Source organism: Chrysemys picta, chromosome 2 (assembly GCF_011386835.1).
Source record: "Chrysemys picta bellii isolate R12L10 chromosome 2, ASM1138683v2, whole genome shotgun sequence".
NCBI lineage: Eukaryota > Metazoa > Chordata > Testudines > Emydidae > Chrysemys > Chrysemys picta.
In genome coordinates this window covers 22,895,423-22,920,570 of record NC_088792.1, presented here as the reverse complement: position 1 = coordinate 22,920,570, position 25,148 = coordinate 22,895,423, and the positions used below count along the sequence as shown (strand labels likewise).

Genomic DNA, 25,148 nt, shown 5'->3' with positions numbered 1-25,148 from the left:
GTCCTTTCCAGATGCCAGTTGGATCCCCAAAAGTTATTTACTGTCCTCTGCCATCCCATCTTGCCTGTAGTCTTGGCAGAGAGCACTATACTATGCCTGGCTACTTTGGCACTACCTCCCTCTCCTGGCTGTGGGGAGGTGTGGATGAAGTTTGTAGGAACAGCATGTAGTATTATAAAACAAATGCTAACAGTAGGCCAAATAAGATAATGTAAAATTGGTTTCCTGAATGTGAAAAGACGGTCTAAGAGACAGTTCCTGAATATATTCTGATTGGCCCTCATAGCGTTCTGAATTTTTAAAAAAATTAATGCCTAAAATTAGGCTCCTAAATACTTATTTAGAGGATTTACGGTATGAAGCTAAGCTTTAGGAACCCAATTTTGAAAATCTTGGTCTGTAGTTTTCTTTCCATCTCCCAAATATATTTATATTAAGCTGAATAAAGTGGTTGACTTGCATATTAATCAACTTGCAACTCAGCAATTGTGTATGACATCATTCTAAAATGCACATATAACTAAATACCTCAGAGGCAGCTAAGCATTCCATGCTTTGCATTGTCAAATATCAGTGAGCTTGAGGTCACCTCACACCCACAGCAGCAGTAATAACCTTATTGATGCTTAAGTTGTGCGACACAACAAACTTTATCTGTAGTTTACTTTCAGTTACAGAACCCCCAGTGATTCTGATGCTTGGAGCAATATGAGTTCCTGGTGTCATGCCTTTTTTTTTATTAGCGTTGTTTTAGACATTATCCATTGCAAGCTCAATAGGTGTATTTTGGCATTTGATAATCACCTCACCAACGAGTAAACAGAAAGTCATTCACAAGGCTTGGGGAATTTCTTTCCCAGAGCTTACAGCTCTAGAGAACATTTCACTGTAGTTCTGTTGAAAAAGTTTATTCAGAAAATGAGCACTTGGTGGCATTTGTCCCTTAGGCATTAGCTGGCATTTTTTTCATCCAGCCCTAATGAGGGCTTTACCGTCTCACAAACTTCTGCACTGTCAATACTTGTTAATCCTTTCAATCAAATACTAGACTTAATTCACTCACTCACTCTCTGAAAAGGCATGGCTTTTAGGTAGCTGAAAATACAGAATCACAGAGGCTTCAAATTACAGATTTCCCCCCTAAATTGGAGCAAGACTCTTCCTTTCAGAGAAAACTGGACTTATTTACATCCTGCCTCTGCTGAAACCTAGGCAGGCAATTCATTTTGTTGGATTAGCATGCCCAGGATGTATTTGATACTGAAGACATTTTGGTATTAAAGGAGGACATGTTTTGCTGTTCACAGTAGCCATGCTGGTATATTGTGGATATGTACTATAATAATCCTATAGCTGGGTCTCCTGGAAAACCTTGGAATGAAATCTTCAACAAATGTGACTGAGGGGAAGGAGCAAAGGCCACTGTGGCAAGGAGAGAAGCAGAAAAGTGCCAGACTACGGAGGCAAAGGGCCTCCAAGGAAAGAAAGGAAGAGAGGGGCATCTGTGGGTTCATGCCACTCTGTTGAGTGGGTGGAAAGTGGAGACAGTTGTGTCTCCATTTGCCATGCGGGGGAGCCTCTTTTATGCCTCTATGCAGGCATGGGAGCACTTTTTATAAGCTTCTGATACTAGAGAGATAGGGGCTATATATATACCTGGTGGATAGATGTTTGCCTTAAAGAGGTAGATGTATTGGGAAAAAAAAGATGCTTTGTTTTCCATCTGGGAATGAGTCGAGAGGCTGTCACTTGCTGTTGAGCTCTTGTGCTGTATGTGCTTGCTGGGTCTGTGAGGCTCTCCTGTTGTTTCTCCTTGGGATGCTGGGGGATATGAGTGGGAACAGTTGGTCTTTTAGTCCTGTTTGGATATATGAGAGTTAGAGGGAACCTATACTGCTCCTTTAGTTCCTTGTTGGGGGCAGGAAATCCCTACTTTTCCTTTAACTCCCTGGAGAATGTAATGAGAGGGAGGTTCCATTTCTCTTGCTCTGAAAGAAGCGGGTCTGGTCAGAGTATGGTGATGGAATAATTATGGGCTACTCCTGCAGTGGTGCTGCCTGTATTGTCTGGGCTCTATATTGGAATGTTTTTTGATACTAGAAATCTTAGGCCCTAATTTTAAAGTTTAAAGGAGAATGTTTAGGATCCTTGTTTATGCCTGTCAAACAGATAAGAAAATTATAGAACTGAGCAGAAGCTAGAGGGGAAGGGGACTGGGTTAGATCAACTGTCATTCGATACTGGCGAGGGGAGTGGGTGTGATTGTGAACTATTGGTGGGAGCTCATTTTGCTAGAACCTTGAAGCTTCTGGAAGGTGGACTGGGCATCTGATAACTTGGTTATCAGTTTTCATTGCTGTATGTATTGTTTCTAACTATAGTAAATGGGAAAACAGACCATTGGTTCTGAAATCAGGTAATTAGCGATTACCAAACATGAGTGTATGAATTTATTGGAGTACAGCATTTGGTCAGCAGACTACAGCAACATAGGGCCGTACAGTGCCTGCTAGAACTGAGCCCTCCTTCCTAGTGTGGTTTCTTGAATGCTAGGTAGAGCACTTGCTCTGATGCTTACATGGAGTAGAAGAGAAAGGTTCCTTATGCTCTCTTTCCCCTTTAGTGCACCCGCCCTCACCAGATTATGTGCAGCTTAATTTTCCTAAATTGAAAACCAATTGCTGGATGCTTCTGTGAAACATTTAGTACTAATATCCCTGTCTTAGAAAATTTGAGTGCTTAAATAAACAGTCTAAAATATACTTTGAACTTATTCTTCTGAACAGCATTAATACTGGTAGGGTAATAAAAGAGATCACGGGGCATGCAGTCACTACTCATTTTAAATCCAGAGTATTAACTCAAAAGAGCAGAGCCCTAATTGATGTAATATGGATCACTGTATCAGAGTCAGAATAGTCAGATACTGGTTTTGGTATCCAACTACCTCTTGGTGTGCTGTTGTATATGACTGTTGCAAAATCAAAAACCCCTATGCAACATGAACTTTAAGTTCTGCTTTTAGCCGTCTGAGTATAAATGAGTAATTTGTAATGTAACCTCTACATAAAATAAATTATTTCGTGAAAATATAAGGATTCAAATTACAGAAGATCTCCCCAAGGCTATACAGATTGTCTGTCAGTCTAAGGCTGGGTCTACACTACCCGCCTGAATCGGCGGGTAGAAATCGACCTCTCGGGGATCGATTTATCGTGTCCCGTCGGGACGCAACAATCGATCCCCGAATTGACGCTCTTACTCCACCAGCGGAGGTGGGAGTAAACGCCGTAGACGGGAAGCTGCAGAGGTCGATTTTGCCGCCGTCCCTACAGCGGGGTAAGTCGGCTGCGATACGTCGAATTCAGCTACGCTATTTGCGTAGCTGAATTTGCGTATCTTAAATCGACCCCCCCCTGTAGTGTAGATGTAGCCTAAGATACTTATGTGGCCCCCTTTAGAGTGGTATCTGAATGTCTTATAGTCTTTATCGTCCCAACACTCTTTTGAGGTAGGGAAGTGCTATTATCCCCATTTTACAGAGGGTGTAATTGATTTGGCTCAAGTCACACAAGAAATCTGAGCTGGAGCAGGGACTTTAACCCAGCTCTCAAGTCCTAGGTAAGCACGCTAACCACAGGACCCTCCTTTTGTCTGCTGCTTTCACTTTTGCTTTAAGAAGGGGCACATTTTGTAAGGGAGAATTGTACTTCAGCCACAGACCTGAGTATTTTCACTTCTGTCTGACTATGGATGTAACCCAAGTAGTTAGAGATGTAAATACTGAGTTTTTAGCACAAAAATGGGGCACAAAAAACAAGGGGCCAATTGGTGCATTTTTGAATATTTTACCCTATAAGACTGAACATTTATCTACTAAGGAAAAAAACCCTCCACCTACTGAGAATAAGAATCTATGGTTTCATTTAGGAGATTTCACAGCTCATCCATTTGTAAAATAGGAATGATAATTTACCCTACCTCACAGGGGTGAGGTGAGGATTATTTAAAGTACGTACGGTGGTTTAAAGATAGAAGGTGCTATATAAATGGTATTATATATGCTAAGTATCAGCTAAAGGTCATCAGGCGATTGGGTCATGAGCAGTCTGGCATTCTTGGTGGAGTAGGAGTAAGGGCCAGCAGGCAGAGCAGAGCCAGGGCATGAACGCCAGAGCCCAGAGTTGAGGCAGAGTCAGAACCAGGAATTAGAGCTGCCTGTCGAGGCATTGCCTTGAGGTGGGGCAGGCAGGGGTAGGGCTGGGTTCCAACACAGGACTGGGACTGGGTGCAGGAAGACAGAGAATCAGCAGGCACATGCACTAAGCAAGGTACTGCTGGGGCTGGACATAAGAAGAGTCTCTCTGGCTTTCTCAGCCAATCAGAAGGGGCGGGTTGGTAAGCTGTGCTCACTAGGTGTCAGGAGACTAAGCTGGTGCAGCTGCAGCCATACCGCTGACACAGGGCACTTATACAAAATCCCAGGTAATTAATTTTCAATAATTTCCTGGACACTACTCAGATTTAATGGTTTGCTTTCAAATTTCGTGGACACTACTCAGATTTAATGGTTTGCTTTCAAATCTCTACTATTCAGGTGGTCTATATATATGTGGCTGTTTGGCACCTCTCAGTCTTATGTCTTCTAATCTGCTAAACCCAAGTATTTGGAGTTTGGCTCAACAGGTATCCTCCTTGTAATGTGACACTGCTTTGCTGTGTTATGATGCAAGCATCACACATTGTGCTTCAGTGCTGAGGGCTGGCTGACTCACCATGACCAGTTCAGTAAATAGCAGATGGTGGAACTGGTGCAAATATAAAAATGTCTTCCTTATTTAGTGTTAGCTCATAGAAGACTCAGGTGGGAGTAGGTAGAGTTGCCAGCAATTTTAACATTAGTCTGTTTTGCTTAATTGTGTGTGTTTGGGGGGAAGGTTGTTACTCACAATATAACACCATCATGTTTGGTTTTTGTGAAAAACTTATTGCAAACAATTTTGTGTAATTGATGGAGATTTTTAAAGTTAAGGATTCATTCTGTAAGATTCTGAGAACTCTGGCTTTGATCCAGCACAGTACTTAAGCATGCATTTAACTTTAAGCACATGAAGAGACCCATTGACTTCAGTTTAAAATGTCTATATTCCTCCAAGACTTGTTTATTATGGGTGCCTACAGTACATCACCTTTAGGTAATGAGTTAACTCAGTGTACCAGTTTCACCATATCCTTACAGAAAAATTGTTTAAACACCATTCTCGGAAATCTTATACTTCCATAACACACTTATGACATGTGAGCAAACTCTTCTCAGGGAAGAGAACTGGTAAATCCTAATAAACCCATCAGCCCTGATTATGTTGATGCACAACTCCTACAGTTCAGATGGAGTTCGTTGTCAATTCTTTGGCTCACATCATCTGGTAAAACTAAGGTTTCTGTTTGCTATAGAAACAAAGACAAACAGCCACTTCCACTTCATGCATAAGTCATTCCATTAGAACCAATAATCAAGAACATTAGCCAATAGGAGGAAGAACTGGTAGAGAGACAGAGCTACAGACTAGCACTGGATAGAACTGGGAAAGCTAAAGACTAGGAAGTCCCATAACTGAGAGGGAAAGATGAATATCTAGGAGGGCCAGGGTGGTGGAGAGGACTTGGGAAGCTAACATGAGAACTGGGACATCACCACAGAAGTCAAGAAGGGCTGCAAGCACTTTGGTCTTAAAACTCATAACACAACTGAAGTAAGACCGTGTACACAAAGGAAACCAGAGTACTAATCCACTCTTTTTTGGGGGGAGGGGGGAGGGGGGGCAGTTTAAAAATGAAAGAACATACAGTTCGCAATCAAATCTGTGCCAACTACATTTACAGCAGAGCAGATTACCAAATTATATGCAATCAGATGTCAGGCCTTTCTATTACACTGAAATTGCACAATCAGGATTTAGAGGCGAAGTCCTCACTAGTTCTGATCAAAAGAGACTCTGTGGAGCCATTTTGCTTGATCATCAGTAAGCTTTTGACACTAACTACAGGGTATTAATTAATATTCTTTTCTGATGTAGCTTTTAAATGGGTTCAAAGCTACAGGTCTCAGAAAGAAAGAAAAAGATATTTATGGAAGAATTACTAGTGAACCATTTGGCTGGCATTATGTGGGAGGCCAGACTAGATTATCAAAATGGTCCCTCATAGCCTTAAAATCTATGAATCTATATACAGATTATGAGCATGGTGATCTGTTTTCCATCATGGTTGCACTACAACAGAGCTGCACTTTAGGTCCTTTGCTGGTTTATGTGTATATGAATGGTCTTTCCAGTACTGGAACTAAATGTGGTGGTTTCTTGTATGGTGTCATGTCACTGCTATATGTAAGCAAACCATTAGTGAGGATAGAAGATGTTTTAATTCATGTTTGCCCAGAGGACTAAATTCTGCTTATGGATGCTTTCGTTGACTTTAACTGTAATTATATATACGCATCCTGAGGCCTAATTTGGTCCAGGGGCTCTAAATGCCTCCTCAGTCAGCTTTCTCTTAACATGAAAGTATACCACACCATTGAGTACCATTTTTGTAAAACTCTCCTCCCACACGCTGATCTAGTAATTGTACTACACTTTTTATGGTCCTGTTAGGAAATGTAGGATTTACATAAGCATATGGTATTTCTGGCATAGTGCTTTTACATATGATGCAGGGGTGTGTAGTTCACTCAGTACTAAGTTTTGTTCTAACTGAAAGATGTACATCTATTTAAATAAATATGCTGAAGTTAAAAGCTTTAGCTTATTCTTCTGTTGATGGCTTTTGTAAAACTCTTATTTTCTCTCATTATTGCCCAAAGGGTTCTGGCTTGAATGTGTGTTTTATGTTGCAGTTTATTTTGCCACCTTATCAAATAGGCACTGTGACTTGGTGTTAAACTATTGTGATTAGCTATTGTGGCCCCACTGGAGACAATGGGTGCTAAGGATGAGTTAATGTTTATAAGCACTGAAAGTGGAAGGTACTGTGAAAGTGCTAAGTAACATTATTTTTTTGTGGTGCTGTGTCTTTCTATATTCTTAAAATGGTTTTTCACCAACTGTACACCTCTTCCACATTGGGCAAATGGATCTCCAAAGAAAGGCATGTTTAGGCATAAATGGCAATTCAATGCACCACTGCTCTGAATTCTGTTGCCCTTTTGTAGCTGAACTGGAAGTTAAAAAGTTATTCCATCTCTTACCGGCAAATTAACTGGCATTCATCAGCCTCTTCTGTATACATCTCAACCTTCTCTTTTTTTTCAATAGCTCTTTGCAAAAGAAAATGCATAGTTTATGAACTGTCTCAGTGTGCATCTACAAGGTATAGCATTATGTGCCCTTTCTGTGAACTTTCATAGGGAAAATGTCAGTTACTTAACTAAACCATACCAGACATTGCCCTGATAATTCTGTGTTCAAAAAGGTTAATGTGTAGGTTTTATAGTATTTTTGATAGTGCCTCCTGTGAATTATCTACAGGATAAGGGTGATATGGGATTAAAAAACATTCTTTGAAGCAGGAGAGCCAGAATTTTCCTAAAAAAGCAATGTGACAGCTTCATATAATTTTTAAGGATCTTACAGCAATGACATGACTTAATTGAATAGTACCTTAACTACAAAACAATGAATGTTATTTCCATAATAATGGTTAACAGTGTCTATTGTCATGCATCCAAAAGCACCACAGAGGGGATTTACAAATCCCTGTAATCAGTATTAATTCAGGATATTAAAAAACAAACAAAGAAACCACTACCCTGCTCAGGTGTTACCCTTTCAAACTCATTTAACTTTGAAATTAGGCAAACCGGCGGTGTCCATATGCATGACTCTACAATAAAACAGCACTTGAAACAGGACTATCACAGTGGCCTTTAATGTTTATTATTAGATTTGAAAATAAATAAAGTATTTAGAAGTAGTAACAAGATTCAAAGCTCTGTAGTGTAGGCAGCTCCCACCCCCTTCCATAAAATCAAAAAACTGTCTTTCAGGCCAATTGACATAGCAAATGCTTATTCTTTATTAGACACTGTATTTTGTATTGCATTATTTACCCATGTCTTGTCTTTCCTGGGGTTTCACACTGTATGTTTCTATTTGCACATTTGTCCTGGTGGTATTTAGTTTATCTCGGGGGTTTTGTTTCTCTGTTTAAGCTGAAGAGACTTGCCCACAGCTAGGAGGGTTCTTTAATTAAGTCAGACACAACTAGCTCAGATTGCCTGGCAACTGAATGTACTTTCAAGACAGGTGAGCTGTTGATACTGTTCTTTAATTAGAACTTTTTGCATTGTATCCCCAACTACCAGAACTGTGACCTGTCGAGCTGCTGAGAGACTGTCCCTTCTTGATACTGGATCAACTCTGAGCCTGAGATTGACACTTGTATCCAATTTGTATAAGATTGCTTGAGGTGTTTTTGTTTTTGTTTTTCTAGCTGTGCATGTTTGTTTACAAAAGAGCAGGAAATCACAAGCAGGGCCAGCTCCAGGGTTTTGGCTGCCCCAAGCAGCCAAACAAACAAACAAACAAACAAACAAAAGCCGCGATCGCGATTTGCGGCGGCAATTCGGCGGGAGGTCCTTCGCTCCAAGCAGGAGTGAGGGACCATCCGCCAAATTGCCGCCGAACAGCTGGACGTGCCGCCCCTCTTCAAAGTGGCCGCCCCAAGCACCTGCTTGGTAAGCTGATGCCTGGAGCCAGCCCTGATCACAAGTCAGCCAATTGAGCATATTTGTATTAGGTACATAGCTTCTCAAAATTTAGCCCTGATTACCTGATCTAAATCTTTCACAAACACTTTTGGTTTGGTTTGTAAACACTGCTAGTGTTGCCCACCTTACGATATTTTGTTTTAAGTAGGACTGTCAATTAATCGCAGTTAACTCATGCGATTAACTAAAAAAAATTAATCGTGATTAAAAAAATTAATCGCGATTAATCGCACTTATAACAATAGAATACCAATTGAAATTTATTAAATATTTTTGGATGTTTTTCTACATTTTCAATATTGATTTCAATTACAACACAGAATACAAAGTGCACAGTGCTCACTTAATATTATTATTTTTTATTACAAATATACGCACTGTAAAAATGATAAACAAAAGAAATAGTATTTTTCAATTCACCTCATACAAGTACTATACTGCAATCTCTTTATAGTAAAAAGAAGAACAGGACTACTTGTGGCACCTTAGAGACTAACAAATTTATTAGAGCATAAGCTTTCGTGGACTACAGCCCACTTCTTCGGATGCATATAGAATGGAACATATATTGAGGAGATATATATACACACATACAGAGGGCTGTAGTCCACGAAAGCTTATGCTCTAATAAATTTGTTAGTCTCTAAGGTGCCACAAGTACTCCTGTTCTTCTTTTTGCGGATACAGACTAACACGGCTGCTACTCTGAAACCTCTCTTTATAGTGAAAGTGTAACTTACAAATGGAGATTTTTTTTTGGTTACATAACTGCACTGAAAAACAAAACAGTGTAAAACTTTAGAGCCTACAGGTCCACTCAGTCCTACTTCTTATTCTGCCAATCACTAAGACAAACAAGTTTGTTTACATTGATGGGAATAATGCTGCCTGCTTTTTGTTTACAATGTTACCTGAAAGTGAGAACAAGCATTTGGATGACACTGTTGTAGCCGGCATTGCAAGGTATTTACGTGCCACTTATGCTGAACATTAATTTGCCCCTTCATGCTTCGGCCACCATTCCAGAGGACATGCTTCCATGCTGATGACGCTTGTTAAAAAAAGAATGCATCAATTAAATTTGTGACTGTACTCCTTGGGGGGGAGAATTGTATGTCTCTTGCTCTGTTTTAAATGCATTCTGCATATATTTCATGTTATATCAGTCTCAGATGACGACCCAGCACATGTTCGTTTTAAGAACATTTTCACAGCAGATTTCACAGAACGCAAAGAAGGTACCAATGTGAGATTTCTAAGGATAGATACAGCCTTCGACCCAAGGTTTAAGAATCTGAAGTGCTATCCAAAATCTGAGAGGGACAAGGTATGGAGCATGCTTTTAGAAGTCTTAGAAGAGCAGCACTCCGATGCGGAAACTACAGAACCCAAACCACCAAAAAAGAAAATCCACCTTCTGCTGGTGGCATCTGACTCAGATGATGAAAATGAACATGCATCAGTCCGCACTGCTTTGGATCGTTACCAAGCAGATAAAGTCATCAGCATGGACGCATGTCCTCTGGAATGGTGGTTGAAGCATGAAGGGACATATGAATCTTTAGCACATCTGGCAGATAAATATCTTGCAATGCTAGCTACAACAGTGCCATCCGAAGGCCTGTTCTCACTTTCAGGTGACATTGTAAACAAGAAGCGGGCAGCAGCATCTCCTGCAAATTGTAACCAACCTTGTTTATCTGAGTGTTTGGCTGGCCAAGAAGTAGGACTGAGTGGACTTGTAGGTTCTAAAGTATTACACTGTTTTATTTTTGAATGCAGTTTTTTTTTACATAATTCTACATTTGTAAGTTCCAGAGTGGTAGCAGTGTTAGTCTGTATCAGCAAAAACAACAAGGAGTACTTGTGGAACCCTAGAGACTAACATATTTATTAGGGCATCTGATGAAGTGGGTTTTAGCCCATGAAAGCGTATGCCCTGATAAATGTGTTAGTCTTTACGGTGCCACAAAGTACTCCCCATTATTTGTAAGTTCAAATTTCATGATATAGAGATTGCACTACAGTACTTGTATGAGGTGAATTGAAAAAAACAATTATTTTGTTTTTTTACAGTGCAAATATCTGTAATAAAAAAATATAAAGTGAGCACTTTACACTTTGTATTCTGTGTTGTAATTGAAATTAATATATTTGAAAATGTAGTAAACATCTAAAATATTTAAAATAAATGGTATTCTATTGTTAACAGTGCGATTAATCATGATTAATTTTTTTAATCGCTTGACAGCCCTAGTTTTAAGCATTAAATATCTCACCTTTTAGACTGCAACCCTCAAGAAACCAAGTCCTTTTCCAGATTGCACTTTGAGATCCTCAAATAAAAGGCACTATGTAAGTGCAAAGTAATTTTTTTTGCCACTGTTACTCCTCATTACTCCAGTTACAGTCAAGGCCGGCTCCAGGCACCAGCTTAACAAGCAGGTGCTTGGGGCGGCCAAGGGAGAGGGGCGGCACCTGCGGCAATTCGGGGGCGGCAGGTCCCTCGCTCCCTCCAGGAGCGAAGGACCTACTGCTGAACTGCCACTGCCGATCGCAGCTTTTTTTTTTTTTTTTTCCCCAATTGCCGCCGCCGATCACGATTGCGATCGTGGCTTTTCTTTTTTTTGCTTGGGGCGGCAGAAATGCTGGAGCCGGCCCTGGTTACAGTGATCCTGCTGATTCCTATGCCCAATATGCTTCACTGTGCCTACTAATTTGGTAGCTACATTTGCACCTCTCCCTTTGCTGCCCATGTTTGATAATATTGTTTCTGTGCACAGGAGCGCCGCCAGCTTTTTTGCCGCCCTAGGCGGCGGAAGGTCCCGCCCCTGAAATGCCGCCCCTGACAGAGGTGGCAGAAGGTCCCGCCCCCGAAATACCGCCGACAACCGGGGCGGCCGAAGATCCAGCCGCCGCGGTCGCCACCCCCCAAATGTTAGTGCCCTAGGCAATCGCCTAGGTCGCCTAATGGGTTGCGCCAGCCCTGTCTGTGCAGTTTTGCTTGAATAATCATAGAATCATAGACATGCAGGTCTGGAAGGGACCTCAATGGGTCATCTAGTTTCTAGACCAGTCCCTGGACTCGGGACAGGACTAAGTATTATTTAAACCACCCTTGGCAGGTTTTTGTCTAACCTGTTTTTTAAAACTTCCAGTGACAGAGATTCCATGACCTTCCTAGGTAATTTGTTCCAGTGCTTAACTACCCTCACAGCAAGGAAGTTTTTCCTAATGTCTTGCTTAAATCTCCCTTGCTGCAGTTTAAGCCAATTTCTTCTTGTCCTGCCCTCAGTGGATAAGTAGAGCCCTGCGCAGATACAAAATTTATATCCACGGAAATGTAGGGTGACCATATTTCCCTATGCTGAATATGGGACACCTGGTAAAATTACTCATATTCAAGCGAGTTGAATGGCAATCAATCAGAACTATGCAGTACAAACATTCAAATTAACATAAAATTGACTGAGTCCCTGTTAAAAAGAAATATCATGTAATTCAGTGGTGGGCAACCTGCAGCCCGTGGGCCACACGTGGACTGTAAGGGTAATCCGCTGGCAGGCTGCGAGACAGTTTGTTTACATTGACTGTCTGCAGGCACGGCCGCCCGCAGCTCCCAGTGTCTGCGGTTTGCCGTTCCTGGCCAATGGGAGCTGCAGGAAGCGGCGCGGGTTGACCAAGAACAGGGATTTTATAGGGGAACAGTAGGGAGATGCCATCTTGTGCTAGACATATGAACAGCTGACTACTGTCAATTGGTTGGTAATCAACCAAGAGAAGCGAGAACAATAGCCACACTTTAAGATAAGGAATGATTCTATCCATTGGTTCATAACCCCCAGACTAATGAAGTACGGGCCCACCTTCTGCTACCCTGGCTTTTTCATTGGGAGTCACTTTGTCTTGCACACTCAGTACCATGCACCGGACACCTGGGAAGGGAGAAAACCCTTGAAAGAATTACTAGGCGGTTCTATTGGCCAGGCATCTATAAAGAGGTGAGGTATTACTGTGTGTCCTGCCTGGAGTTTCAGTCGGCAGGACCTAAGAGTTCTCTAAGGGCTCCCATTTGAGAGGACTGGCATGGATTTGATTGGACCACTAGAGAGGAATGCGAATGGACACCAATGCGTACTGGAGATCATGGATTATGCGACACAATACCCCAAGGCTATTCCACTTTGCACAACCAATGGAACTTATGAAGGTCTTTGTGAGGGTGGAGATCCCCAAATAAATAGTAATGGACCAGGGAATGAACTTCATGTCACAACTGAGGAAGCCTTTGTGTAAGCTACTGAAAATCAAATCTCAGAGAACATCCATTCACTCCCCACAAATGGATACCTACTTGAATGCTTCAATGGGACCCTAAAAGGGATGCTGAGAAAGTTCATGGTGGAGGACCCTTTCCATGGGGATCACTTGTTACCACCACTCTAATATGCAGATGCGAGGTTCCTCAGGCCTTAATGGGGTTCTTGCCTGTCAAGTTGTTATATGGTCAATAACCTGGGGGTATCCTAGACCTAATTCAAGATACCTGGGAGAAGCAGGAGCCCATAGGCACCAGCGTAGTGCAGTACATTCTCCAGCTATGAGAGAAGCTAAAGACAGTAGGGTCTTTGTGAAGGAAAATCTCTTAAAGGCCCCAGTATCTCGAGCAAGCCTATAATAAGGGCACCTGCTCATGTGAATTCCAACCTGGCAGCAGGGTACTGCTGTTGTTGCCCAGGTCACAGTCAAAGTTAATGACTAAAGTAGCATGCCGGGTGGGACGAGTGGATTATGAAATCCAGTAGTCCAGGAAGAGGAAAGAAACCCAGATTTACCATATAAGTCTTCTCAGGGTATGGTGGGACTGGGAGACCTCATTCTTAACACCTTCCCCCACCTCCAAATCCAGACCTGGCCCCCTGGCTCCACTGTGCTAAGACCCGGACACAATTTCCTTGAGGGGAAGGGTGTGGGAACCCCAAATGATTCAGATATTGCCAGTGGCCTAATCTCTTCCTTTTGTGTTCTCATCATGACCTGGATGAACCTGTTTGTTTTTTCACCACACCACGACGGTGCCTGGATGGAGAGTCAGTGAGAGCCACCATCCCCTGTTCAGGAAGGTGTGGGATGCAGTACATTTGGGAGCTTCAGGTGATGTTGGACCTTGGGATAGTAGAGGAATTTCACAGTGGGTGGCAGAGACCCATTGTCTTGGTGCCCAAGTCTTGGGATGACTTTGTTTTGCATTGACTTTAGGAAAGTGAATGGGATATCCATGTTTGACACACATCCCATGCCCCAAGTTGACGAGTGGTTGGGGGCAGAGAAGCCTATCTAGAACTTAGATCTGATCAAGAGTTGCTGGTAGGTCCCCTTAACCAAGGGATCTTGATGAAAAAGGTCTCTGCAAACCCTTTTGACCCGTACCAGTTCAGGACTGTGCCCTTCAGCCTTCACGGCACCGTGGCCACCTTTCAGTGACTGATGGACATGGTTCTGTGATCGCACAGCCCAGTATGCAGTGGCCTTCATAGACAATATAGTCATCGATAGCTGTAATTGAGAGAGATACCTTGAGCATGTATTGGTGGTCCTACAGGCCCTCAAGTAAGCTGGCCTCATGGCAAACCAGGCCAAGTGCTGGTTGGAATTTCATGAGGTAACATACCTGGGATGTAATTGTCAGGAGGGGCAAACTTAGACCTCTGATTGAGAAAGACCAGGCCTTGAGAGATTGCCCTATTCCATCAACAAAGAAACAAGTTAGATGTTTTTGGGGCCTGGCTGGATATTATAGACAATTCATACCTAGGTTCGCCATGATAGCAGTGCCACTCACTTACTTAGTTAAGAACTCTAGCCCCAAGAAGGACACTAGTCTGAGGCCTGTGACAAGCCTTCAGGATCTTGAAAGATCTTCTGAGCAAAGTACCAGTCCTCTTCCACCCTGACTTCACCCAACTGTTAATACTCCACATGGATGCTTGAGATGTGGGGCAAAGAGTGGTGCTGTCCCAGAACATCCAATACTCTACATTAGCCAGAAGCTATTTTCCCTAAGAGAGACTCTACTCCACTATAAAGAAAGAGGCTTAATCAGCATCAAGGGAGGTTTAAGTTAGATATTAGGAAAAACTTTCTAACTATAAGGATAGTCAAGTACTGGAATAGGCTTCCAAGGGAGGTTGTGGAATCCTCATCATTGGAGGTTTTTAAGAACCTCAACAGACAAATGCCTTCAGGGATGGTTTAACTATACTTGGTTCTGCCTCAGCACAGGGCTGGACTAGATGACCTCTTGAGGTCCCTTCAGCATGATATTTCTATGATTCTATGATTAGCCCAGAGGTTCAGCATCAGCTAAATGTATAGCCACTGTCCGCTTAAGAGGTAAAGCTCAAAGGTAAATCTGCATGTGCTAGTGTGCCACAGACATGGAACTCAAATGCACTTTCTTTGCTGACAAAGGAGATTATAGCTCTCCACTCTCTAAGAGCATAAACCATTATAGAAAATTCATGGAGTGATGATTACTCTGAGGGGGAATCTGCCTCTTGGCAAAGGAAAGATGTTGCAAAATCATCTCTCTAATGGATGGGGGGAGGGGAGGCAAAGTTACTTGTGAGAAGAATAAAATAAGAATAAAATAATGGCCCCCCAATGAAGAACTGGATAAAAGTTGAAGTTCCTTCTTTCATCTTTTGAACATGTAAGGTCCACTCCTGACCTCTTTCATCTTTATGGAGCCCGAGGGGAGGTGTGTTAATACTGGTCTTCTGGCCCAATTCCAACTTGTGTAATGACATTCTAGCAATTTGCATTCCCGTGAAGTATATATTTCTCTGCAATCTGGATTCAGAATGTTACATTTCCTGTTTTAAACTGTTGTTTTAACAGTGCATAGTAGCACTACACATCTGATGGGTTTCGTGTCATTAGGGACCAAAATGATCAGCATACTATATATTTAAACTATTCCAATACTGTATATCATTGTTGCGGTTAGTATTTATTTGTATTACAGTAACACCTCGTAAGTCAGCTGAGACCAGGGTCGCATTGTGCAAAGCACTGTACAGGTTATAAAACAGTTCCTGTCCCAAAGAGTTGATAATCTAAATACGATTTTACAACCTAAATATTGCAGTTTAAGTTTGTAAAGTATTTAGTGGTCTTTTAAAATGAAAGATGTTACATGAGGGTTTCTTTTTGGGGGGGAGGGGTGTTGGTTACTGATAAGCCTGTCTTCAGGTCAATAGTACCCTTTAAAGGGAAAACACATGATCTTAACAAAGAAGCTTTTAACATTTAACTTATTATAGTAAGTGACATTTGTAGTTTAAATAGGAATACCAACTACTAAAATTTAATTAAAAAAAACAAAATTTTAAAAATCCAATGAAAACAGTTCTTTTTAAACAAATAGACATTGTTCTGTAGTGTCTGAAACCAGTCATTGCAACACTGAGATTCTGAAACTGAAATGAATAAAAACAAAGGAGAATGGACTTCATTGGATTTTCTTTGTCCAGATGAATGTAAACAGAGCATACACAATTGCAAGCCAATTTAATTTTATGATTTTCTCACTTGTAATAATCTAAAGTGTTATTAGTAACATAGGTAACAAAATGCAGTGTCTTTTTAAAGCAACCCTTCCAGTGTACCAGAGTTTGCACATTTGTAGGAGGGGTTATGTGGCAGATTCTGATTTCTTGATTAATTTTGCCTAGCATTAAAATACAATGGAATGTGTGACCATGTGAAGTAATTCTTCTGCTTTACTCCATGCTGACAAGGCCTCAACTGTGGTACTGTGTCCAGTTCTGAGCATTACATTTCAGGAAAGATATGAACAAATTGGAGAAAGTCCATAGAAGAGCAACAAAAATGCTAAAACGCCTGATGCTGAAAACGTAATCTATGAGGGAAGATTGAAAAAATTGGGTTTGTTTAGTCTAGAGAAGAGAAGACTGAGAGGGGACATAACAGTTTCAAATACATAAAATGTTGTTACAAGGAGGAGGGAGAAAAATTGTTCTACTTAATCTCTGAGGATAGGACAAGAAGCAAAACGCTTAAATTGCAGCAATTAGGGCAATTTAGGTTGGACATTAGGAAAAGCTTCCTAACTATCAGGGTAGTTAAGCACTGGAACAAATTGCCTAGGAGGTTGTGGAATCTCCATCATTGGAGGCTTTTAAAACAGGTTAGACAAACACCTGTTAGGAGTGGTTTAGTTATTACATAGTCCTGCCTTGAGTGCAGGGGATTGGACTAGATGACCTCTCGAGGTCCCTTCCAGTCCTACACGTATATGACTCTATGTTTCTGAATAACAAGTAAGCATTATGATGCAGTATACATTACAATAATGACCTAACCTAATTTTTTTCACTCCAGGATAACATCCAACCTGACCTCATTATAGACTACATGATGCAGAAGTCCAAAGGAAAAGCACCTGCTTTGACCCATCAAAAGTATGCTGAGAATCCTGCAGTGAGGACCTTCAATCAACCTCAGTTGGAAAACTTCCCGCCAGAGTCAAATGCAGAACTCGACAGAAATGCTCTGATTTCTGCACTACATGCCTATGTCGCTCAAAAGATGGCAGCACAGAACAACGATAAAAGCTCCATTGGCAGGACTAAATGGTCTCACCTCTATGCTAATAGGTTCCGTTCATCTCAGAGTGGCCATTTTGATGGAACCTTTGCCAAAGAAGAGACAGAAGATTTTAAAATGAAGCAGCCATTCCTGCGGAGACCTGGAGCTGTAGTGCTGGGACCAAGTTCAGAGATGCTGAGTTATAAATCTGCTTCTCCTCAGGGTGATCTTAAAGATCCTCTGAATGCAGTGGATGGTAAGATTTATATTTATTTATTTTATCATCTGTGAAGCTTCCATCATGTGTTCTAGGCATGTTTGCAAAGATTATAATAGATTTTATAAGCACTAAAATCATCATGTAGAATAAGCTCCCCTTCTACCACTGAGAGATTTATATTTATCTACCACAGCTCCAATCTAAGCATTCCTTCCCTGCATACTGCTTCCCACGTCCTTCAACCCATCCTCCCCTTATGCATGTGATACCTAGCACTTATATAACTGTACATTTTCAAAACACATTATAAACAATAACTAACTGTGGAAATCCATTTGCACTCAAATCAGCTTTCATGCACATCTATCACATTGCACACTTAGGTAGAACTGTCTCTTTGCTTTTGGTCTTCTGTTCTCTTTATTTAGCTATAAATTGGAGGACACTGGGTAAAATGAAAAGTTAGCCAAAAGAGAATAATTACTGAAATATGCTCTATCATATAAACTCTGGCATACAACATGTGAAGAGGAGAAGGTTGTCAGTTCACGAAAACCTGAGATGCGGGGATGCAGGAGGATGAGGGTTACCGCTAGAATAGGATGAACTGTCAATTGCAAACATTTATTTGCCAAATTTGACCTTTTTTTCTATTTGCTAACTATCCATGAGCAGATCATGATTTTTATTAATTTGTTTTATTCATATTCATATAGCTTAACAGTCATAGCGTAACATGTTATGGGATCTTGTGATATATTTCAGTGGTGCTTCATGAGTCAACTTGTATCTTCCTTACATGGCTTGGGGGTAGGGAGAGTTTGGAAAAAAATGTGCATCCATTTGAACATTTGTCTGAACTAAACCCAAGTATTGATGTTACTGCTGCAGTTCAGAGTGCCTGCAAAATCAATGAATCAACCCCTCACGCTCCGCTATGCATATGCATTTGATGCCTTGCAGCTGATCTTTCTACCTTAATTCCAGTTGATCCCCATCTGACCATATAGAAAAGGGCTTTCGTGAGTCTCTTCCATAGTTTACATTACCAACAAAGTTTTTTCTCCTTTGTTTGCTTTTGAAACACAAAATTGCTGAAACTTTGGCTTTTTGTCTGAAGGGTGACAATATCTGCAATCCAAAGGATGCCCAACGTGAAAGCATTCTTGGTATGGTGCCTGGAGAGATTATAGGTTTCAAAGAACAAACTGTAATGTAAATCAAATCCAGGTAGCACTGTAGGATTCTGCAACAGGTTGCATGGTTTTGCTGCTACACTCAAAGGAAAATAGGCCCATGTTGGTTAAACTGTCCTCCAACTGTTCCACTTCACCTTTCCTAGCAGGAGTCGACAGGCAACAAACATACTTAACACTTACAGTGAATAACATGTTTCAAAATTCATTGGGTTGTGCTTCTTTGACTTTCACATGCATAATGTATCCTCTAGTAACGTACAGTTTTGCTAGCTTGCTTTTACGTATGCAGTTATATGAACTTATTAAATGCCCCGAAATGATTCATGTGAAGTATCAGTAGTATTGTTGATTTTTTTTTTTTTGCTTCTTTGAGTCATTTACCAGTCCTTTAAGATACACGTGAGGTAACACATCAGTATATTCACAGTATAAAGTAGCAGTTAGAAATGAGGAAGGACAGAGACTGAATCTGCCAATCTGAGCAGCTTTCCTGCCTGTAGCAAAGCTGCCAAATTCCAGCCAGAGGTTTAGCCTAATGATATGATTGCTTTCTATAAATTCATCAGAGGGATAAATACAAGAGAGGGAGAGTAGCTTATTTAAGTTAAGCACCAATGTGGACACAAGAATGAATGGTTATAAACTTGCCCTCAACAAGTTTAGGTTTGAAATTAGGCGAAGGTTGTTAACTGTCAGAGGAGTGAAGTTCAGCCTTCCAAAGGGAGCAGTGGGGGTAAAAAAATCTAACTGGCTTCAAGACTGAGCTTGATAAGATTATGGAGGGGATGGTATGATGAGACTGCCTACAATGGCATGTGGCCCATTGGCAACTGCCATTAACAAAAATCCCCAACTGCTGGAGATGGGACACTAGATGGGGAGGGCTCTGAGTTACTACAGAGAATTCTTTCCCAGGTATCGGCCTGGCGGGTCTTGCCCACATGCTCAGGATCTAACTGACTGCCATCTTTGGGGTAGGGAAGGAATTTCCCCCCAGGTCAGATTGCCACAGACCTGGGGGGTTTCGCCTTCCTCTGCAGCATGGGGCACGGGTCACTTGCATGTTTAAACTAGTGTAAATGAGGGATTCTCTGTAACTTGAAGTCTCTAAACCGTGATTTGAGGGCTTCAGTAACTCAGCCAGAGGTTAGGGGTCTATTTCAGGAGTTGGTGGGTGAGGTTCTGTGGCCTGCAGTGTGCAGCAGGTCAGAGTAAGTGATCACAACGGTGCCTTCTGACCTTAAAGTCTACAAGGAAGATTTGCACCGCGGGCAATAATTGTATATCTGTGGAGAAATTTGGTTTCTTCTCTTGTTTTTCCCCTTTCTCCTCTGAATCTGCCATCTCTCCCTGCTCCTAATCTTCCTCTAATCTTGCTGGTTGTGTGGGCTTTCTGTACACGTGCAAGCTGCCAGACTTCTTCTTCTTCAGTCAGTCAAATCATCAGCATTCCCTACTTTTCCTGACATACATGGTCAAAGTGCCAACCACAGAAGTGCTCACATATTAAACAGAGCACAGGACAGTGACTTGAGCTTGTGTCCCTACTCTGGCCACATGTTTCAGAAGTCGAGAAGGGAGAGAATATGTCTGGCAGAACAACAAAGAATGGCTTGAGCAGATCATCAGCGAGAGTTGGTGGGAAACAAGAGGAGGTTAACTAGGGAGCAGGAGGGAGACACTCATACACAGGAAAATGCCTGGGCATGTTCTTAAACCACTCATAACTAACAGGCTTGAAAGACAGAGTGTGCCTGGGAGTGGTGTGATCTGAGCGGGCCCTGGCTTTGGAGACAAAGTCCAATTGTTAAGTAAAAACCTGCCAACTGCACAAGCGCCATGTGCAAGTTAGCCCAGCTTTGTCCAGACTAGTTTGATTCATGAATCATTACATTTTCAGGCTCCCCTGCGTAGGCCAAAGTGAGGCATTCACAGGGATTTTTATTAATAAAAATCAAGTTTTCATGTTTAAAGTGCAAAAAGTCATTTGAAAATACCCCAAGCATCCCAAAAAACCCAAATTCTCCCCATCAGAAGAAAGTCCATAGAACAAATAAAAAGCTAAAAGAATAAACAGCTAAAGTACTCTGGTCCCCACAGACAGAAATCCTTTTAAAGAGGGTCTTTACTGGAAAGAGTACCAAGCTCTAAATTATATAACCATGGCCTGGAGTTCTGGGATCTGATTCTCTGTGTGCTGGTAGTCCTTTGATTTTCATAGGTAAGGAGCCTGTGCTGTATATATCTGGGCACAGCGATAAGTCTTCTAACATCCACCCACCAGCAAGCAAAGGAAAGTTACAAAGTGCGGCGTCATGCCACAATGTGCCCTTTTTGCTACTGAGTGTGTGCAGACTTCTCCAGACGTACTCCGTGAGCTTGTGTAGGGAAACCGTACATTACACTGCCAGAAGAAGCTGAGGCGTATTTTGATGGAGGGGGGGACGCATTTAGACATGGGTCTTGCTAATGGGTTGCCATGCACAAATCCAGCTGACTTGTTTTCCTGCTCTTGGCAATGGAGCTAAGTCCACCTGACACATAGGTTAAGCTCCCTCCTCTGCAGGAGAGCTGTGATCAGAGAGAGTGAGGTGGCTGTGGCCCTTCTCTGTCAGACCTGGAGGATGTGTGGAGCTCCCTCTCCAGGAGACCACCGCAGCTGACCTTAGGGGGCCCAGAGCACATTTTGGCTGAGCAGATAGCTATGGAGCAGAGCCACTGGGATCACTTCTGATTCTATCCAGTATTGGGAAGAGGAAGAGTGATATGGGCACCCAGAAGTTTATGCATGTGCACACACACACATATGCTACCGGCTGTATTACAATATCCACTAACTGCTGACCCTCTTTTTCCTTGTTTTAGGAAATTCATAAGAACTAACTGAAATTCCCAAAAGGGTTTCAGTAAATACAGGACCCAACACAGATGTCTAGAAATTCCCTTATTGTATTTTAAATAGGCTCCTCATCTTATCAGCTGAAAATGATGTACAAGAATGGCTGTGTGCCAGCACAAGTGGGGAAAATGTCCATATTTAAAATGAACAAAAACACTTACTTAACAGCATATTTATTAGTCCCAGGTAGATACACAAGCTCTCTCCCCAGACCTTTTTACAAAGCAAATCATTTTCACCAGCTTGCATTGACCGTCTGGACAGACTTCTGCTGGTGCTCCTTCTGGCATACTTAACACATCACATTCCTCAAATTCCTCAGCACTGGCTCTACTCTGCAACTCTTCTGTTTTTTTAATAGGTAGGACAGTGGTTGTTCAATAATGGTAGCATACAATACTGTAATGCCTAGTTTTTGTCAAGTTCGAAGTCAGTGCTGACATGATGCTGTTTTTCAGGAGTTGCTCTTTTTGATGAACAGTTTCCTGGTGACATTGGCTAGATTGGGAATGGCAGGGAGGCAGGAGGCTTCTCTTACTCTGGTTTATTCAATGAACCAGAAGGACCTGCAGAGAGCCTGTTAGTGGAATCTGGAGCAGGGCCTGTGGTTATTCTCTTGTGTGATTTCTCTTGCCTTTATTTCCATTTTGCGGTTGAGACTGTGCTTTGTTATCAGCTATGAACCTATGGAAGTGGACTGTGGAGATAAGACTTTGCTAGATAATAGACACAAAGAAAAGAAGAGAGCTTGGAAAAAGTAAAGTGAAATTGAAATGACAAGATTATGTTGGCAGTTTGTTGTTCAGTAACTCAGTTGCTGATTTGGCAACTGGTTCTGATGTGAGGACATTAAACTGCGCTTTAGAAAAATATAAGGATGTTACGTTTCTATAACATTTTTAATTAGCTGTGGCCTGAACCAAAACCCTGGATCTCAACTTTAGGGGAAATTTGGGTCTGGATCTGAATGTCATGGCTGGTCGGTACCTGTCTGGAGTAGAACCTAATCCTGGACAGACAGAGATTAAAGTCTCCTGGGGCCCAGCACCAATTTGAACTTGGAAACCCCCTGACTTCCCTGGTTTACAGCAAGAACTTAAACTACATGATGTTACCACTGTCCTCTACCTGACTTATGTTGTTTTTCTTAATTAAATGAACATACTTTATACTCATTTTTGTTCAATGAAATAAACCTTACACACTTTTTGCTAGGATTTAGGAGCCTACATCATGTTTACTTTCAGTGAGACTGGAGCTTCTAAGTGCCTAAATCACTTTTTAAAACAAGACTTAGGCTTCTGAGGCATTTTTGAAAATTTTACCCTAAGTCTAATTTTTTGGTACAATGACTTAATGTCGAGGAGGTCAAAGTCCCTGAGTCGAGTTTGCTCATTGTACTATGGAGGTGGCTTTTAACTCTTTTGAGTGCTGAAAATTAACATTCAGCATTTATGTGTGTGCTAGAAAGGCAGAAGTAGATCCGTGTAATCTATATGATAGAAAGAGTTGACAACAATTTGTAAATTTCACTTTTCTCTTTGGGGAAAGGTGCAGAAAATGCATAAAATGGTCATGAAAACCTTCAAAATCTTGATAGTACAGCGATTACATGTGAATTCATGGTCAAAAACCACTGGAAAACAGTCGTTGATTTTGTTGTAGGTTTCCATTGTTCTTTTTATAGATTCACTTAGGTCATGCAATCATGCATAGTGTTTCAAACATACTCTTTTGTACTGTGATGTGCCATGTATGTATATATCAACATACTTGAAAAGCTTTTTTTGTTGTGAGTTGCAACTGACATTTAGTCTATTCTTCCTTATTTGGTTTATTTGCTTCCTCTTCATTATTTCGGATGTTGTTCCTGATCATTTTCATGTAGCCATACAAATAAAACACAATTCAGAACTGATGCCTGAGCGGACATATGGCAATTGCATTGATTGCTAGTACCTGTATTATTAAATCTGTGCAGTATCGTGTCCCACATTACCATCCTTAGTGTGTTTATTTTTGTAATGGCTCATCTTCTGAGCTAACTCTTGAGCGTCTAATCTTGCAGAAAGCTTCTGGGACTCATCCTGGCTAAGTCTGACTAAAGCTTTTTTGATTTCTGCATGCCCATGTGTGACGGGGTTGGGACTCACCACCTGGCGCCTCCTACTCTGATTGTCTCGGGAATTAGCTCTGAACAGTGGAGCACCCCCTCCTGGAGGTGTCCTGTCCGTCGTCTCGCCCTCAGTTGGCGTGTCCGGACCCGCTTTGCTCCCAAGCTCACGGTGTCCTCTTCAAGACTGACTCTCCTCTCCCTGAGCAGCCTTCTTATAGGGCTGAGCCTGGCCCTGATTGGCTCCCTCCAATCTGGGCCCTGATTGGCTCCCTATAAGGCCTTCCCTGATTGGCTCCCTGTCTGCGCAGGCCCACTGGCCTGCTGCAGCCCAAATTCAGGGAGTGGGGCAGCCCCCCCACTACACCATGCAAAGAAACCTAGATTCATCTGTTCTTTTAGAATACCCAGTTGAAGAAAGGCATTTAATCATTTTTTTTACTGGTTTTTGATAATGTTAGGTATTCATTTCCTGATGGTGAGTGGATGCCAGTAGTAAACTATGTATAAACCAAACATTTGTAACAGTTGTACAATATTATGTAGCACTCTTCAAATGTAGGTCGCAATTCTACCACCTTTACTTACTTTGAGTAGAACCTTACTGCACAGGGTCTTCCATTAGTGCAAGGCATATACCCTAGCCACCTCAATGGGCTGCTTTAATCTTGTTTGGAGGCATCGAATATACTTTTCAACACAACTTTTTAAAGCAATTTATAACCCTTTTTTGAGATATCAATGTTTCCATGTTGTTGTTTTTCTTACCTGACACTACAGACCTAAAAATGCCTGTTTTGCAAACAGAGAGAGACAGACACACAGAAGCAAACTGTAGAGTGAATTAGTGAGACAGAGTGGGTGAGGTATTATCTTTTATTGGATGAACTTTTGTTGGTGAAAGAGACAAGGTTACATGGAGCTCTTCTTGAGGTGAACTGGTGAATTAGCAATCAGTATTGATAAGCACAAAAGAGATCACATGGCTGAAAAATGGTTTCTGAGACCATAATTAACCTTTAATTAAGTGAGGCCTCTCCAAGGGAGATTTGGATAAGGTCTGCAGAGTACTCAGCCCAGTGGCAATGAAGTGTAAGTGGACAGTCAAATAAAAGCTCTTTTTCCGGATGCTCATTGCCTCATTTTTGCAGCTGTCCAAATGTATCCTTCTAGTTTAACTCATCTCTAATCTCCATTGTCCTTGAAATTCTGTGTGGTAACACTTCCTAAAGCATGGTGTTTGTCCTCCTTTGTAAATATAGAACTAATAAATCCAATCCATCTCCCTTGTCTCCTGCTGCCTGAAATGTCATCTTCCATTTGCTTTCCTCAAGGTA

The 25,148-nt window shown here is 41.6% G+C and overlaps 1 protein-coding gene across 2 annotated transcripts in view; it reads left to right on the top strand.

Moving 5' to 3' along the window:
• Nucleotides 1-25,148, top strand: part of PTPRN2 (protein tyrosine phosphatase receptor type N2) — a 942,968-nt gene that overhangs the window by 383,437 nt on the left and 534,383 nt on the right. For both annotated transcript variants that reach the window (XM_065582768.1, XM_008162983.3), the window contains one exon: nt 17,174-17,636. In XM_065582768.1, the coding sequence (XP_065438840.1) occupies nt 17,174-17,636 (463 nt within the window). The remainder of the gene's footprint in view (nt 1-17,173; nt 17,637-25,148) is intronic.